The sequence below is a fragment of the Anopheles merus genome, chromosome 3R, assembly GCF_017562075.2.
Source record: "Anopheles merus strain MAF chromosome 3R, AmerM5.1, whole genome shotgun sequence".
Lineage (NCBI taxonomy): Eukaryota > Metazoa > Arthropoda > Insecta > Diptera > Culicidae > Anopheles > Anopheles merus.
Window position 1 is genome coordinate 21,586,591 of NC_054084.1, and position 16,698 is coordinate 21,603,288.

The window sequence follows — 16,698 nt, forward strand, 5'->3', positions numbered from 1 at the left end:
ATAACTTCCTTTTTCGTATTCCATCTATTATGCGAATGAAATCATGTTGGAAGATTTCAAGCTTTCGCTACTGCTCACTAGATGGCAACACTATACACTCTTCTCCATTCGTTCGAAGGATTCGTTTGCCGTTGATCGAACCGATTGGAAAGTATTTGTGTGCGTTTTTTACTGTTCGTTTTTCTACAACCGGAAGATGATGTAACTGTTACTAGTAGAAATGGCTCCATTCAGTTCAATTAATTTGTACTGATAACCATCTCATTCCAATTACCCACCCGATAGCCTCCCTGCGACCGAGCGCTGCAAGCAACGTGAGTTTTGTAAACTCATCGTTAGCGAATCATTCCATCGTTTCGAACGCTGTCTGTTTCCAATGTTTCACTGCAAAACTGCTTTCCGATCGATGCTTCCCCATCAGCAGCATCGTCATCATCGTCCTCCTCGTTGTCGACATCATAATAAGGCAGCAACTTCATTTCATGGATTAACGAACTTCCATTGCTGGCTGTATGCGATGCGAATGTATATGTGTGTGTGTGTGCTGAAACAACACAAGGTACACGTTTTTTTTAGAACAACGAGTGTGTGAGCGCTTCACAAGTATGATGTTCGTGTTTCGCAGCACCAGCATACGTGCCCGCGCCCACACCTCCTACACTGTACTGCATGATAAACATCACCCGGGGATGATATGGTTACTTTATGTCTGCTAAAAATATCGCGCCACCTCAAAGATCATTAGATTCTCGTGTTACGAAAGTGCTGCTCGTTACAGCAATTTGTGAGGAGTTTTTTTTCTTTCTTCGCTTCTGTGGCGGTAAACAGCGCAGCACTTTGTGCTGTGGCGTGTTACAAAAACAAGCACTTTCTAGCGAAACTAAAAGTTGATGCGATGTTGTTTTTATCGGAAGAAACTTAGTTACATTAAAAAAAAAAGATGTTTTTTTTTCATTTGTATTGATGGTTTATATAAGTGATTGCGTGTCAAACATACACGGATGGTCTTACTAAAGCGAAACCTCTAAAAAATGAGAGAGTATTTAACAGAAATGAGTTAGTCAAAGATTGTGTTATGAATTAACTCCATAAATTGTTACCAAATAAGAAAGAGAATAGAAGCTTTCATGGTCCGTAATTTAATCAACAAATTTTGTAATGAAAATATGTTTTGTACAAGCTCAAAATAAGGTTGCCTTCGCAGGTTCTTAATGTAAACCTAAAAGGTGTGAAAAGCCCCTTTTAATAATCAATCACTACCGGTAAAGTATACCAAAAAGCCCAAAATTCAATCATTCAAAGAAAAGCTGCTCAACTGGAAAGTGTAGAAACAGTTTCTTTTATATATTTTCTTTCATGCTGTAGATGTTTGTCCTTTCCTGAGAAAAAGTGAGCACAACTCAGTGAAGCGAACCGTAAAGGGTTCGGTTCCTATTTCAATTAGCTCAATGCCTTTCGATTAGAATGTGCCTAGCCCGTCGGGGGTTCGATACTTTTAAACTGTGTTCAAGGTCAATGATTGTATAAACAACACGATCTGTTAGGGATACCTTTGGGGGATGACCGTGAAATGAAACGATCTCTTTTACATTAGCCTATTTATGTTAAATGTATGTTAAAAAAAGATCCTAAAAATCTATCCTAAAACTTAAACTTATATCTTTTCAGGTGAGTTATACATTCCATACTGGCAAACCTATTCGAAAATGTAAACCACTGTAAGTATAAAGCCCTCTCATATACACTTTTTGTAGAGAACATATATCTAAGAGGGCCGGTCTGGTGGTACAGTCGTCAACTCGAACGACCTCACAACATGCCCGTCATGGGTTCAAGCCCCGAATATACCGTGCCCCCATACGTAGGACTGACTATCCTGCTATGGTAACAACAAGTCACTGAAAGCCAAAGCTCACTTCAATAGAGTGGGTACAAGGCAGGCCCTTACCGACAACGGTTGTGCCAAAAGAAAGAAAGAAAGAAAGAAAGACATCTATCTAAGAAGAAAAAAGTCTTTTCTCGACAAATGCTTAGCTTTTTATACTAAATTCAAATTTAAATCTTTACCCTAAACACAAAAATAGTATGCAATTCGAAATTCCAAGAACGAAGTATTCGTTACATACATAACTGGCCACACATACATACATACGTAACCTGGCCAACAAAAACACAACCGCAACTAGTGAGAAATACCACTGTTCGATGACATACTGCACACATTTGCATCCTGTTAATTAGCAAACGGTACATGACGCCGCTACCTATTCAAGTGTGGTACAAATTCACCCTTGAGACAGCATTACAAGGTGTACGCATTTACCATCAATCTTTCGCAGTAAATAACCTGCCACAAACGATAGCTCGCGCAACCAATGTAGTCTACACCGGAGGGTTGATCATTAACAAAGCTATTTTTTGCCCTTAACCACATCTCCATACACACACACACTCGCAATGTTGTTCGTATCTCACACGACAGTGTGACACAGCTGCATAACTAGTTCCAGTGAAAGCGAAACACATCCCCGTCGTTGGACAGATGGAAGCGCACGCTTTGCTTCCACAAAACGCTAACCAAACTCTCAAATCCATTACGGCTCCCAAGTGTCTGCCTTTATTGGGTTACACATTGCATTGAATTTGCTCGGGACGAGTTTTCCCGCCTGTCAGCTAACCAGTGGATTTATTTTACGGCCGTTGACCTTGTCCACCCACTCGACCGGTTTGGCTTGCCGTTGGAACGGACAGGCACCATCCAAAGGCACTAAAAATAGGTCGCACCAAACATTATCAAAAGCAAATGGACCACCACCAATCTCCGGTTGGTGTAGTACCTTGATGCAATCATCTCCTGGGCAACCGCGATGGGTTGCCGTGGTATCGTTGCGAACCACTGGCAAAGGATATGGCCTGCCTGTAGGTCCCTACAGTGCCAGGCGGGAGGGCGAGAAGGGATGTGGGCCCTGTTTACCTATGCAAAAGGTTTAGCGAACAAAGACATAAAGCATTATGGTGATTGTCGTACTTTGAACAACCACAAGACTGCAGGAAACAAACACATACGAGTAAACTTTTTGTGTGCCATTTGTGCGAATTTGGAACATTTGGAATTTGGCGAATTTGGAAATTGAACATTCTTTTTAATTTGAAAATGTGAAACGAAATAGTAAATATAAAATTTATACCTGAATGTTCAAAGTTCTATTGCTTTTAAGAAACAGTTTCCATATTTACAGCATTTTTTTTTGAATATTTATAAGAAAGTTTAATTTCACAGAACAGTTCCACAATCCCCTGAAGCTTTTCCAGCTACCATAAACACAACCAACTTCACCGCTGAAAGCTTTTCCCGAGAGACTGTTTGCGAAACTCGCGCTCTCTCACACGCTCATCTCATCGGCTATTCTCGGCTTCCAAGCGTCAGGTGGTCGGTTCGGTTGCCATTAGCAGCGCACCAATACACAAACATACCCTCTCGTTACTAGCGCTAGCCAAGCTAGCTATCGCATTTACGTTGCCTGTAACGATTGTCATTGTGTTTGCGTCACCATTAGTCCACCAGCTGGTAGGAGGTTTTTTTTCTCTCACATGTATAAAAATCCACGTGTCACGTCTCATCGCTCCGCGGTACCCTTTCACATGGAGCCCACGTGTTTGTACAGCGAGTCGTAGCTGTGTTGCGTGTAGTCGTGCAAATACCACGCTAACGTGCTAACAACAGTAATATAGCAATAAGGCATCCAAGTAAAAAGCAAAACCTCTCGTGCAGCTGTCGTCGTGAGCACCGTTGCTGGCATTGAAATTGCTTCTTCTGCCGTTGTCCCTGTGGTGGTGATAGGTACGCGACGCACGCAGCCGCTTTTGTTTTGGTTGCCACTGGTAGCAGTTTCGGAAGCGGCGGTACAATTCGCGCGCACTACCCCGAGGCACTGATTTACGTATCCGTGTATTGGGATCGAGAGATGCCGGAGCCGCGCGAATGATTTGTGTGGGATGGGCCCACACAAAAACCCCTATCGGGTCGGGCGAGCTTTTGCTGCAAACGGATTCAGTACCGATCGGGATAACGGACGTAGCGGACGCGACTAGTAGCCGTTCGTGTGTCGCGTGCGTGTGTCTGTGTGTGTATGATGTGCCAGAGTTTTGCGGTGAGAGTACAAATGACCCATAATGTGATTTGAGCAAGATGTGGGTTACGAGCTGTGAATGACGGCGCAGTTTTAAAATTTGTGATTTGTGCTATTGAAATTTTGAAAAAGCTTTGAAACATGTGAAAAATGAAAATGTATGTGTGTGTGTTGATAAGTGCTTTATTATTTAAACGTCAATGATAGTGCTGTAACCCCGGCGTGAATATTGTGATTACACAAAATACGGTGCAGTTGAAGGTTGATTCGTGTATATGATTTTAAAATGAAGTTTTTGCACCACTTGATTCCTATCATTTCTTTATTTTTTAATTGCTTTGTTGCTTAAAGTTTGAATTGCTTTCAATGTATATTTTCTGACACAAAAAAAGAAATATGAAAAGGGCTTTAATAGGTGCTTGGTATTACAATATAATATGTTTGTTCGATAAAAACAATTAAATTTTAAAACATTTTAATTTTCCTTATTCGAAAAAACACTATTTAAAAGTTTAAATTGATTAACGGTTTTTAGCGTAAAATGGTTCCATTTAGATTTCATTAATTTTATTTAATTTTACGTAATTTATCATATATTTACACGCAAACAATGCCGAACATGTTCAATATCTTTTTTGGCGCCAAAATTTGGTAACTAACAAACATGATCACTCTATCCCTCACTCTCTTCACAAGGTTGATGTGGTTTTTCCTACGAAATGATTACAATCGCCACCATAATTTACCTGCAATTGTCTGTAATTGTACGAAATGAACTTGTTCGTGGCGGATGCGGTTTCACCGTAATCTCTCCGTGCGTGTGTGGGTGCGTGTCATTTGGTGGTCGATTGGTGGTGGTGATGGTGGTACTGCTGGTAATGATGTTGGCAGTGTGAACAGCTCAAATCATTCGATAGCAATGCAACGTAATCAAAATCAAATTATCGCTTATGGCTAAGTCCGGCGGGCGATTGGCGCGCTGAGTACTGTTTGCTGCCTCTAACCAAGAATCGAGTACCAATTGCATTTTGTGGTTGGTAATGGTGGTGTACTTAATTTGTAGAGTTTGCAAATGTCAGGTGATTTGTGAGGTTGCAGCCCATTGCGATTTGAAGTGGCTTATGCCTGACTGTAACATTATTTTTTGCAAACAATACGCTTAATCTATCTGTACTGCGTACGATTCTCATAATATTAAATCTAAGAACTGACTCATCAGTTTCGCTTCATCATAATCTCGCACGGTACTGTGCATCGCCCTGTGTGCCATGAAACGTCCATCTCAGCATCATTAAATGATGCTCCGATGCCCGAGGAATGTCAATTTATTTCCCGTCCATTGAAGCTTCCCGGGACTGATGGTCGGGACCCTGCGGCGAGGTGACCAATCGGCAGGAAAATTTGCTATATCTATCGCCATGCGAGACGAGTGTAATTGAAAACGAGACACAGCCATGATGGCTCGATGCTGACACGCTCCTCCTAGCACCGGGCCCCCCTACGTGGCCGTGCCCTGGGTAACATGATCCGAGCCGAGCAGGGAAAATGAGAGTGAAAAATCAATCACCGTGACAAAATACTAGGAAGTGTATTTATAAAGATTCAATTTCACAGATTATTGCCTATGATCTAGCTTTAATGTGTGAATGTGTGCGAGTGTGCGAGGGCTTGTACTATTCTCGAGCTTGTTTTCTGTCTTCCCTCGCTGTCTTCCCTTCCCACTCACACACAACCGTTCGGCGTAATGCCACACTTCAACCGGAAGGAATTCCTTGTGTCACACAGGGCACACGTTGGCTTGGGACCGTCGGTGGGGCCGTCCATTTTGATTTGCTCGCTACCTTTCGCACACGGAACGCACACTTCGCCGCCAACCACCATCGTCAGCATCATCATCATCACCATCTGCATCACCTTGACGTAACAAGAATGAATGGCATTTTTCAATCAAATAAAATATAGCGTCATTCACGGGCGCAATGGGGTCGATCGTCGGCTGTAAAAGTCGCCGCACACTGATAATGGAGGCGCCCGGTGGCTGACAGACAGCAACTTTAAATGAGCGGCTGACAAACAGAGCGATGGAAATTGACATTCTTCGTGGCAGAAGAAGATGCTTTGGGGGCTCGGGAAGGAAGTGTACGTGTAAGAAAATACGTCCCGTGCCAGTCTGCCCGTAATGTGATCAGAATCGTGACGGGGTAGTAAAACATGAGCCTCACTCGCATGAGCTTAAAGCAACGTTTTGAAGGGTCTGTGGAGTTCAGGGGCATTAAACTGATGGGTAAATGAAATCACCCTTCGGTACATTGTCTTAGGGTTGCTGTTGAGGGTCATATGAAAATACATTATGCCGTAAATAAAGTCATTTTTGACCAGCTCATCTTAAACCTGCTTAATTATTTGTTCAAACCTACTGTTGCCACCAGCCATGCTCATTTCACGCTAGACAGCTAACTTGGCAATGCTCTCGTAGTTGCTGTGCTGATTCTAATGATTGTATGAGCAGGCTACCCAACAAGGTAGCTATTCATAATGTTTACTGATCATGTTGAGTCAAAATTCAAAAATCTGGAAATGATGTTTTTTTTTATATTTTCTGTTAATAAATTATTCATTTTAGGGTACATATGAAACTTTATTCCTGGAGTATACAAACCACGGCCTAGATGTGGCTTTCGATAGCGATAATTATTTTTTTTCCTTTCTTCATTTTAAGTCGAATATAAAGCTTCATTAATTGAAAGCTGTACAGTTTCATTGTGGTTATGGACCGGGCGTGAGCTGGCCTAGAGAGATAGAGAGAGATGCAATAATAATACAATAAGTTATAATTTTAATATTAGACAGAGATTTAAACGTTCTTGCATTAGCTAAGGGTAACATCAACGAACCACGCAACAACTATATTTATGAAGCAATTCTTGACAACTGAACAAGTTTGGAGACATTTGCTTTATACCATGCAATTATCTTTAAAATATATTACCTCGAAGTTGCAAATATTCAAGGCTTTAGACCTTAAAGAGTGTCATCCGTATGGTTTTATGGACACAAAGATTTACTCTTCATATTTTTTTCTTCATCCTCTGTAACACCCTCAACATACCAGCCCAAGAAAACCAGCATTCAACAATGCTGCGTAATATCTGTCAACGGTTCAGCTTCACCATATTTCATACCCGCAGGCCATTTTTACGACCAAGATAAAATGACACACAAAAGTGCGTTTTAAAGTAAGTGCAGCAACAGCGAGCAGAGATCGTTTGCCAAACCAAACTGTCTGCTCGAGAGGGTTGGCTGGCAATAAACAAACAAAAAAACGCACGCAAATCATCCATACCCTTCAATGTAGGCAAACATATTAACGGGTGTGTGTCCCTTGTGTTAGCACACTCGAAAAAAACGGAGACGAACAAACACATACAACAACCGTTTGGCAGCCGAGAAAGGGGGTGTATTCAGAGCAGAGCAAGATAAAATGTTTCGTGAACCACACGAAGCAAATGATGTCATAAAGATGGGTTTTTTGAAAAATTTTGACTCAAATTGGCCCATAAAAAATAATGAATGATACACTCGTGGAAGAAAGATAGCAGAAACGATGCATTATTTATCTGACACAGACAGCAATTAGAGGAAGTTTTTTTTCCTGCGAAAAAAGGGTGAACCCTTTTTATAAAATTCATTCAAGTTTTATAGAAATAATAGTGGTTTATAATGATTTTTAACCGATTAAAAAACGAAACTTAAGGACAATATAATCTTGTTAATTGTTTTTAATTAAAATATCCCTGGGCTCTTGAAGATAAGCTTAAAGGCTAGGGTTAGCTAGCTAATTATCTTTAAATATTCCACCAACATAAAGCTCTCACTACAGCACCACATCAAACGTGCAAGGTTTTTGGTCCAAAGTAGCACCCGAAAACCTTCAGCAAGTCAATTAAGTTCGACAGCGCAAGAAAGTTTCGCTTCCTCCGTAGCCAAGCTCATTCAACCCGAGATCCGTGCGCTTTCGCCACGATACCACGATAGGACTGGTTAAAGTAGCGAAACTTTACCACTTCTAAACTCGATTGCAAACTTTTGATCCACTGTGGATCTCATTGTCGTCGAGGAAAAGAGTAAGAAATAGGGAGAGAAAGGAGACATGAAAAGAAAGAGAAAAAAACAGCACATTAAATTAAAACGATAGCAGCACTTTAAACCGAATCCGTTTCTCAACCCTCGGTTCTAGCACCTTTACACCAGTGAAGCCAATAAGCTTTCGTCTTGAAGTTAACAGCCAGCCCTTTGATCGTCGAACGATTATGCTGTTGCGAAGCCACGATTTACAATCCGCAAGCCGCTCGCCGTTGGCATCATTCGACTCGATTTCTTTCCGTTTGCTTTTTCCTTTGCTCGCTCTGTGGGCACGCCTCCGTCTCTATCCAACCTTATTGCCAGCGCTCGATAGTGACGGAGGCTTTGGGAGAGCCTCACTGACGTGGAAGCCGTTTCGATAAGCGCAAAATAATTGCCATCGATTATTTGAGGTTTCATTTTTCCTGCTCCAGCAGCATTTCGTTTTTGCTCGTTTGCTTACTTTCTTCGTCATTAAAAACTGGCTTCAACGCCGGTTCGCACAAAAGCGATCGTTACGGTCAAATGATTTCATGATCGCTTTGTTTGATGTTCCACGAGCGCAATGATTTGCAATCGGTGCGGTGTTTGATTTGTGGAATTTTTAATTTTCCAGCAAGATTAAAGATCATAATCAAAGATTTTTCTTTTGAATGGTTTCTTTGCAACTTGACTTCATGACCATGAAAACGTCTAAAAATGATTCGATATTCTTATAATAAACAAACACTCACCATATTCATATTCAAGGTGACTTTCCCGCGAAGGCATCACTTACTTAGCTACTATTATGACAAAGAGGTTCATTTCACGGTCACAAACCAACAATATTCTCACAAGACACAATGCTTACACCTTCACACAAATTTGTCTTGGTACAAAGTGGCGCCTTTATTTGACACCATCCCTTGTTCGGCCGGAATCATGTTGTTTAGCAGGTTGTTAGTGTGCCAAATGCTGCATAACTGTATACATTTTCGGGAAAAAAACGCTACCAAAACAAAAACAAGCCCAAACAAGCCATTGTCGCCAAATCCACCGGGATCATGTTTCGGACATTTTCCGTACCTCTTAATGATGTGATTTATTTCGATCGTTAGCGATAAGCGACGAGCATTGGCGAAAGGGAAAGGGCAAGAAAAAACGCTGGCCAAATTTCAAAAGGAAAGGTGTTTTCTGAACACACATTACACATCCTCTGTGTGTGTGTGTGTGTGTGTGTAAGTCGAAACGTGCCGTAAACGCTGTCGACAAAAAAATAAATCTTCCCCATCGGGTTAGCGATGGGCTTAGCGACAAGCCGTATTGATGGAGGTTCACCGAACGGATCGAGAGGGCTAACTGCAACGGGTTGAAAAGAGACAGCATGTACAGCCGCGAACAGTGTACTAAATCAGTATCAAAATATGCCCCGACACGTGTTCGGTGATGAACTCGGCCGCTTATTGCCACGCTTTTCCCTTGCGTGTGTGCTGCGTGTTTGCATGCAAAGCTGTTGGTTCGCGCACTAACTTTCATTTAACGATACCAACGGTTCATTCATGTGCTGTTTCGCTTTCTCTGTCTCTGTTTTCGGTACATTCCAATATTCAATTTTCCCAAAATCCAAATTAATGATAAGGGGATATCGATGTTACGTTTGCCCTTGATCGATGTCGCTGATAATCAAATCGATCCGGGAACAATAATATTTTGGGGACAACAAATTCGAAAACTCATGCTCGCTCAGGTGAACATGGGATCATTGTTTTTTTTTCCCCCGGTACGATAAAGCTTTACTTGTTCCTAGTTTCCCATGGGAGTGTTTGCGTAAATGTACGTGGGTAGTTTATAACAATCACTGAATCGATTTCCTTTGTAAACTGATTCAATTAAGGTCAGTGGAAGGGAAGGCCAATTTTTTTGGGGGAAACAATTATCTTCCTATCAATTTGAAAAATAAAATAAATAATAAAATGATTATAATAAATATTTGAAAACATAATCCGAACTCATCACGAAGCGTAGTTTTATTACATTACATTAAAAATTCACATCTAATCTCGTTCCGCACGTTTAATCACGTAAAGTAATCACAAACGCACGTAGAAGCTACTGCGCTAACGGCATAAACACCCCGTAGAGGTAATTTAGTATGCATGAAAAAACCAAAATAAAAAACAACCTTGCAAACTAACTTTTCCACTCATACACACACGCACACACGTACATTGTACCCCCGGGAGCATGACAAAACTCAAAGTACATAATAATTTAAAACATCACATTTAATCAGAATGGTGCAAAACGATATGCGTCACATTTTTTTAAACGCCTCAATGCAAGTTTGCTTTTGCAAAAAAAAGCTTTTATGTCCACTTGCGGAGTTTTGTACAGGTTTTTTTTCCCCCCTCCTGTTATGTTCATTCATGCCGCAACAATGTCACATGGGACGCGGAACTAAAGTTTCACCGAGGCCCACTTCACCTAAGTAAAGTACGTCCGCAGCGCGCCAGGACACTTGTGAGACGTTTCCTTTCCACCTCCCCTGTGCGTCGCGTTGTGTGAGTGTGCATGAGTGTCCACCACAAAGGCGGACAGTGATTATTTTTATGCTCCCTGGTAGGCGATTTTTTGTTCTGTTTGCTGCGTTTGCCCGAACTTAGAAAGTACCATTTTGCTGTAGGCAATTTTCTAACGTACTTTATGTCGGGCTGCACGCTACTCTTGGCGGCACAAGAGCCCTCGATCCTTGAAAACTTTTGGCACTGGAAAAGTACATGATTACGTGATGAAATATTCACACACTTAGAACCATTTCGCTGGTGCGCCGGTGTGTCAATACTTCGTTACGGTGGTGCAATGCGCGGCTGACGCTTGCGGAAAGGAGATGTGTTTGTGCTTCATCTTTAATTCAGAGCGCGGACGGAAACCATACACTGTTAAGATGAATTGCTGCTTGAAGCAATGTTATTATTTGTAAATGAATAGAAATTAAATTGGTTACAAAATAACCGTAAGGATGAGTTCAACAACGTTTCAGGGTTCCATGCATAAGAAAATCAACACAACAAGTCTACCTTTATGAATTTTATATAAAAATAGTAATATCTTTACAATTTTTTAGTCAAAAATCCATTATGTAATGAAATTTAGAAAATCAGGTTCAGAATAATCCAATGAACTATCTCAAACTTAGTTTTATTTCGTGCAATGCGTTAATGATTCAAAGTGGTGCTCAGTATAAACCTCAAAACAAAAACTACATGAACTTGAATCTTGTGTAAAGCAACACTAAACCAACGGAACGTGGAAAGCGAACAGAAAGTTATTTTAAATAAAAAATAGCAAAAAACACTCACCATTCAAATTTTTCTGACTATTCTAGTAGGAATGAGTATGAATGTACTGAGTATAGTTTTAAAAAGCACTTTTATTTTGCACTCAAAAAAATGTTGTTCATGCTTTTTCACTCTCCGCAAAAAAGCAACTAACAACACATCAATAGCTTTCATTAGTGAAAGAGCAAATAAAAATGAGAAAGAAAAAAAAACCATTCGCTAATTGGAATTGCTCGCAAAACCAGCAATGGGCAACATTCTGACTGGAATCATTGCTTATTCCATTCACATTTTACTTATTACTTGGACTCAGCCTCTGCACTATTTACAATTTCGTTCGTGCTCCATAAAATGTCCCTTCTTGCAAATTACGTCAGCTCATTTTGACAGTGAAAAAAAAACTGCCAAAAACGTAAACTAGGCGCCACAAAACCAACACCAAACCGATCGATCGGTTCAATAACTTCCCACTCGTACCGAACAATGATGCAATTGTTCCTGCACAAATACAGCAAACCGGCATACAAAGCAATAAATAAAAAAAAGCTGGAACACTTACACGAGAATGCTTAAAATAGAATTGCCAAGAATGTCAAGAGCTTTCCGCTTTCGCCTACATAATTCTAATTTATTCCTTTCCTCCCCAAAGTGTAGCGAGAGTGACAAAAGTCCAGGGAAGGGAGAACAAGACGAAGCGAAAGAACCACCAACGGAACCACAAATAGATAACGGAGAGACGAACAAAAAAAAACAACCCACAATCGTTCGTGCTCAACAATCGATGCTTTTGCATCCTTCAGATCGGCAGCACTCACTTTTGCTGTCCCAAAACACGCCGGCCAATTTCCTTCACTGTGCGCATACATAAAGCAGATCGAATCCTATTTAGGCAGTGGCGTTGTTGTTCCTGCGACTAGAGCGCTAGAAAAACATGGCCTAAGCGCACCCACGGCAATCGCCACTGCGTGTTTGCGTGGCCGTGCCACACTGTCGTTGTAGTGCGTTTAAAAACAGTCCCCCTGAGGGGTAGGAACCTCAGCACCACTTATGGATTTAGAGCTGCCAGGCGTCTGCTTTTGCATGGTTTTCGGGACCGCTTGGACGGACGGAATGGAGCTGAGTTTTATTTGCAGTGCGTCAGAATTGTCTCCTTGGTTGGTTGACGATAAAGTAATATGATGCCTTTATTTGTACAATCAAACTGATCCGGCAGGAAAGTGATTTTGCTATCGCGGGCTAATGGAACTGGCTCTTTGTTTGTTTTATGCGTTTGCTGCTTACTTATTTCAGTTTGTTGTTGTTTGTTTAATTTTGATTGTTTTTTTTTAAGATAAGCTAGTAAAGTGGTGATTAATGCTTAATAATTGTGAGTTGTTGCGCCTTATTTCATACCAATCATTATTCTACAGTGAAGTATCTCCGTATCTCCATCCAAGCTTAAAATGTTGCTGAATTAATTAAGATAAAATAGTTTTGAAAAAAATCATTTTAAAATGCTTTACCACAGCCTGATGTTTACCACGAAGTTCACTCTATCGATGCAGTCAAAACGTCATCAGCGTTGAACGAGAGGTGGCTTTGGTAGCTGGTTTGAACATCGCCTACCACTTTTAAACTTCTCCCCGTTCGCATGCTGCGTACTATGAGAGCAGCTACGTTAAGTCCTACTGCCATTCCCGCCAGTGTATAAGGACACGATGGCAAACCAAACCAATCAATCATTGAAAAGTAATAATCCTTCGTCAATGCCACAACAACCGCAGCAACCGGCACCGATGGCGTCTGCAAGGCACGAGCCCACCGTCAATCGATCGTCCCTGTACGATCGATCCCATCCGGGGGTGGCCTCCCGACCCGCCTCCTTGCCAATGGTTTCGCCCTACTCCGGCGCGGCAAGTTCGCGACCTTCGCGCAGTGCCACGCGCCCGGTCGCTGTGGGCACGAACCCGTTCACCTCCCAGACGGCGGGTATGCGGGTATTCAAGAAGTGCAAAAGTGCCACCTTCCAGATCGATGGACACACCTACACCATAGGTAAGTATTATCTTCCCTTTCTCGCCTTCGCTTTTTTCTCCCACCGAGCAGAAAGGGTTTGCTCCCGTTTCGGAGGGAGATTATAAGTTTGTGGTCTTAAGTGAGGTTGTACGAAGTGAAAACTTTTCCCCATTGGGTGGAAATGTGCGTACCGAAGAGCAGCGACAGTTCTCAGTTGCTGCCCTATTCGAAGGTTTCTGCTCGGAAAAGCGCAGCCTGGAGAGGCTAAGTTCTCCCGGACCGAGGGATAAACTGCCAAGGCGTCATTAATCTTGCGGTGAAACAAATAGCTGTCACTGCTGGAGGGGAGGTGATATGATAACGAACAGATTTAGGATCGAAATGTGCTCTTCTCGCCACCAGCCCTTGTCCTTTTACACCATTCAGGTAAAGCTCGGTATAGGCGGTGAAGCGCAACGGTATGGAACGGGAATAACGAGGGGAAAATGGAGATATTTGATAAGTTTTATTCGAGACCTCCTACCCAGGGTGGGGGCGTACCGATTGAGTAAGATAAAGTTTCGCCCGACTTGCTGATGGAACAGCAGTAGCAGCAGCAGCAGCAGGGCACACGCAACACAACTCCCTTGTTTTGTAGACTTTTTGATGGGCTTTCGGTGTTCGGTGACCGTGTGCCTTGGCTACGGTGTCTGGTAATGGGCTCCCCCGGGGAGAGACAGTTTGGGATGACAAATCTTTGGCTTTTGGATTTCCCTCGAGGTGAGGCGGCTGTATTAATGAATAACGAAGATCACAACGTACCGTTGTCAAAGATGGCCGGCTATTTTGGGGGACAGTGTTTACGACGTTTCGTTAGTTGTGCCCAGTCAACTGAGAGGGTGTAGAGTCATAATTTAAAAGGTTATTGAATAAGAAAAAAGTCATTTGTCACATTACATATTACATTTTCAATCCGTTCTTGTATAACTGTACCTGTTTTCGACAAGGTAGCTAAAAATATATAATTTTTCAAATACGCATTAAAAAAAGTCTCAATACACAATTTTATCAAATAAAATATGCTCATTTGTATTTTTAATACGAAGATTCGTCTCATTTCTTTGCGCATGTTCTAAAATATCAAATAAAATGTGTTCAACATGTTTCGGTAAATTTGTTGTGAGCCAATACTTTAGCATGTTTCGTTATTAAAAGAAACAGCACAGTAAACCAATGAATGTTTGGTTTTCATTAAAGATTCTATGATTACATAATTTATGCTAACCTTTTTGGAACAGTGATTTTTAACAGTTCAGTGCTATGGGCTCCTGTCAAAACTTGTAATCAGTGCTGTGAAATGTCATGAGCATCACGAGATATTCACCAACAAAAACAATGACCATATCCGCGGTAGCTTCATGCTCATTGCTAATATTCAATGAAAGTGCGTCATGACATGCCAAACACGACATGCGGGTGCTGCGAGTGAGTCAAACGCAATACTCTGACTCACAAGCAAAGCTTATTGCCGTCACAAGCATAATCATGACGTTTTCCTGCTGTGAACTATGCTGTCAAATGCCACTGTTTCAGTCACCAACACTCGTGACTGAAACGAAGCTCAAATCAGCTCACGTACACAACTGAGATGATCGGAGGTAAGACTCAAACAGTTGGAGCATCAATTATATGCTTGATGACATTTTTTTTTTTAGCACCCAACTCTTGACCTCACACTTGGTCACTACATTTTGTGTCGGTGATAATCACGACATTCGTGGAATATACTTGGCGTGTGGTCTCAAGCAGCAAAATGAGCATGCTACCTCCCTCTGTCTGGTTTGATGGTCTGTTGGGTCAAACAGAGCGAGAACCAATGCTCATTTTGTTTCTTGGAACCACTCGCAAGCACAGCATATCTCCCATGACTATCAAGATAATCACCGACTTAAAATATTGCGACCACTGACCAAGTCTAAGAGTTGGTTGCACACAATGTCACCAAGTATGTGATAGTTAAGAGCCTCACCTCTGATCATCACAGTAGAACTCGTGACGCAGACGTGATTTTGTTTCAGCTTTAATTGGTCATCACTATGTCAGTGACATTTTGCAGAACTGATCACAGTAAAAAAAAAGTCATGACATAGTGACTGACCAAGGAATGATCTCAAAAATGTCACGAAGCATACATTTATCAAACCAATCGTTTTGAGTATCTCCATTGACTATCACAATTGAGTACGTGACGCTGGCATGGATTTTGTTTCAGTCAGATTTTTTATAACTATGCAGCATTGCTTGTAGTGACATTTTGCGGCACTGCTTGTAACAACAACACACGTTGGATTTTGCTTAATATTCCTTTAAAACTTGATCAGAACACAACTTGTTGACACATTAAATAAAATTTCTTCTATCAAGTACCACAAATTTTATTTTAAAAAAAAACTTTCTGGAACAAAACCATCTATACTTATTTAGTATTAAAGAAAGAAAGACGTATTTGCTTGAAAATGAAAAAATATAAATCAATTATCAATTCAAAAAGGATAAAACAACTTTTTGTGATGATTTTCAAATTGCTACATATTAACCCCTTTGCAATCTTGATGATGTTGCTTACTATTTTAAACTAACCTCAACATGTTGACCATCTCTCGTTACTGCGGTTCAGAATGGTTCAGTAAACTCAAACCACAAACCCGATCGATACGCAAAGCGAGACGAGCAGAAAGCACGCTGTCAACACTGGTGGTAACTGGAGCAATGTCCTGTACCACGTTAACCATCATGGTTACTAAGACCGCAAGTACTGCTACTGCTACAACCACCACCACTAAAAGCCCGTAAACACACTGATGATCCACACATCCATCATATCGTTATCCGATTGTTATCACTCACCCTCTACTCCGCATTCTTCCCGTCCCACAATCACTACCCCTCTGCTCGTATAGTCAACAAGTCCGATCTCGGGCTCCGGAAGGAAGCTGTTTAACGCTTCTCGACGCTTTCTCAACCGTGAAACACAACGCACACGCTGTGTTACGGGACGGTTTTTTTCCAAGACAAACGACCGACAACACTGAACTGCACCACGTATGTGTGTGTGTGTGTGTGTTGCTTTGCAGACTGCCTTCAGCTCGCAC

The 16,698-nt window shown here is 41.5% G+C and overlaps 1 protein-coding gene across 11 annotated transcripts in view; it reads left to right on the plus strand.

Moving 5' to 3' along the window:
• LOC121595846 (calcium/calmodulin-dependent 3',5'-cyclic nucleotide phosphodiesterase 1-like) overlaps positions 1 to 16,698 on the plus strand; it is a 269,467-nt gene that overhangs the window by 120,633 nt on the left and 132,136 nt on the right. Inside the window, exons 1-2 of one of the 11 annotated variants that reach the window (XM_041920128.1) lie at positions 4,071 to 4,391; positions 13,080 to 13,606. The exons of 6 other annotated variants lie outside the window; for them this stretch is intronic. In XM_041920128.1, coding sequence (XP_041776062.1) covers positions 13,270 to 13,606 — 337 coding nt within the window. In that variant the 5' untranslated portion in view covers positions 4,071 to 4,391; positions 13,080 to 13,269. Of the gene's footprint in view, positions 1 to 4,070; positions 4,392 to 13,019; positions 13,607 to 16,698 lie in introns of those variants that run through there. 4 more of the 11 variants (XM_041920129.1, XM_041920145.1, XM_041920127.1 and 1 more) reach the window with 4 other exon arrangements.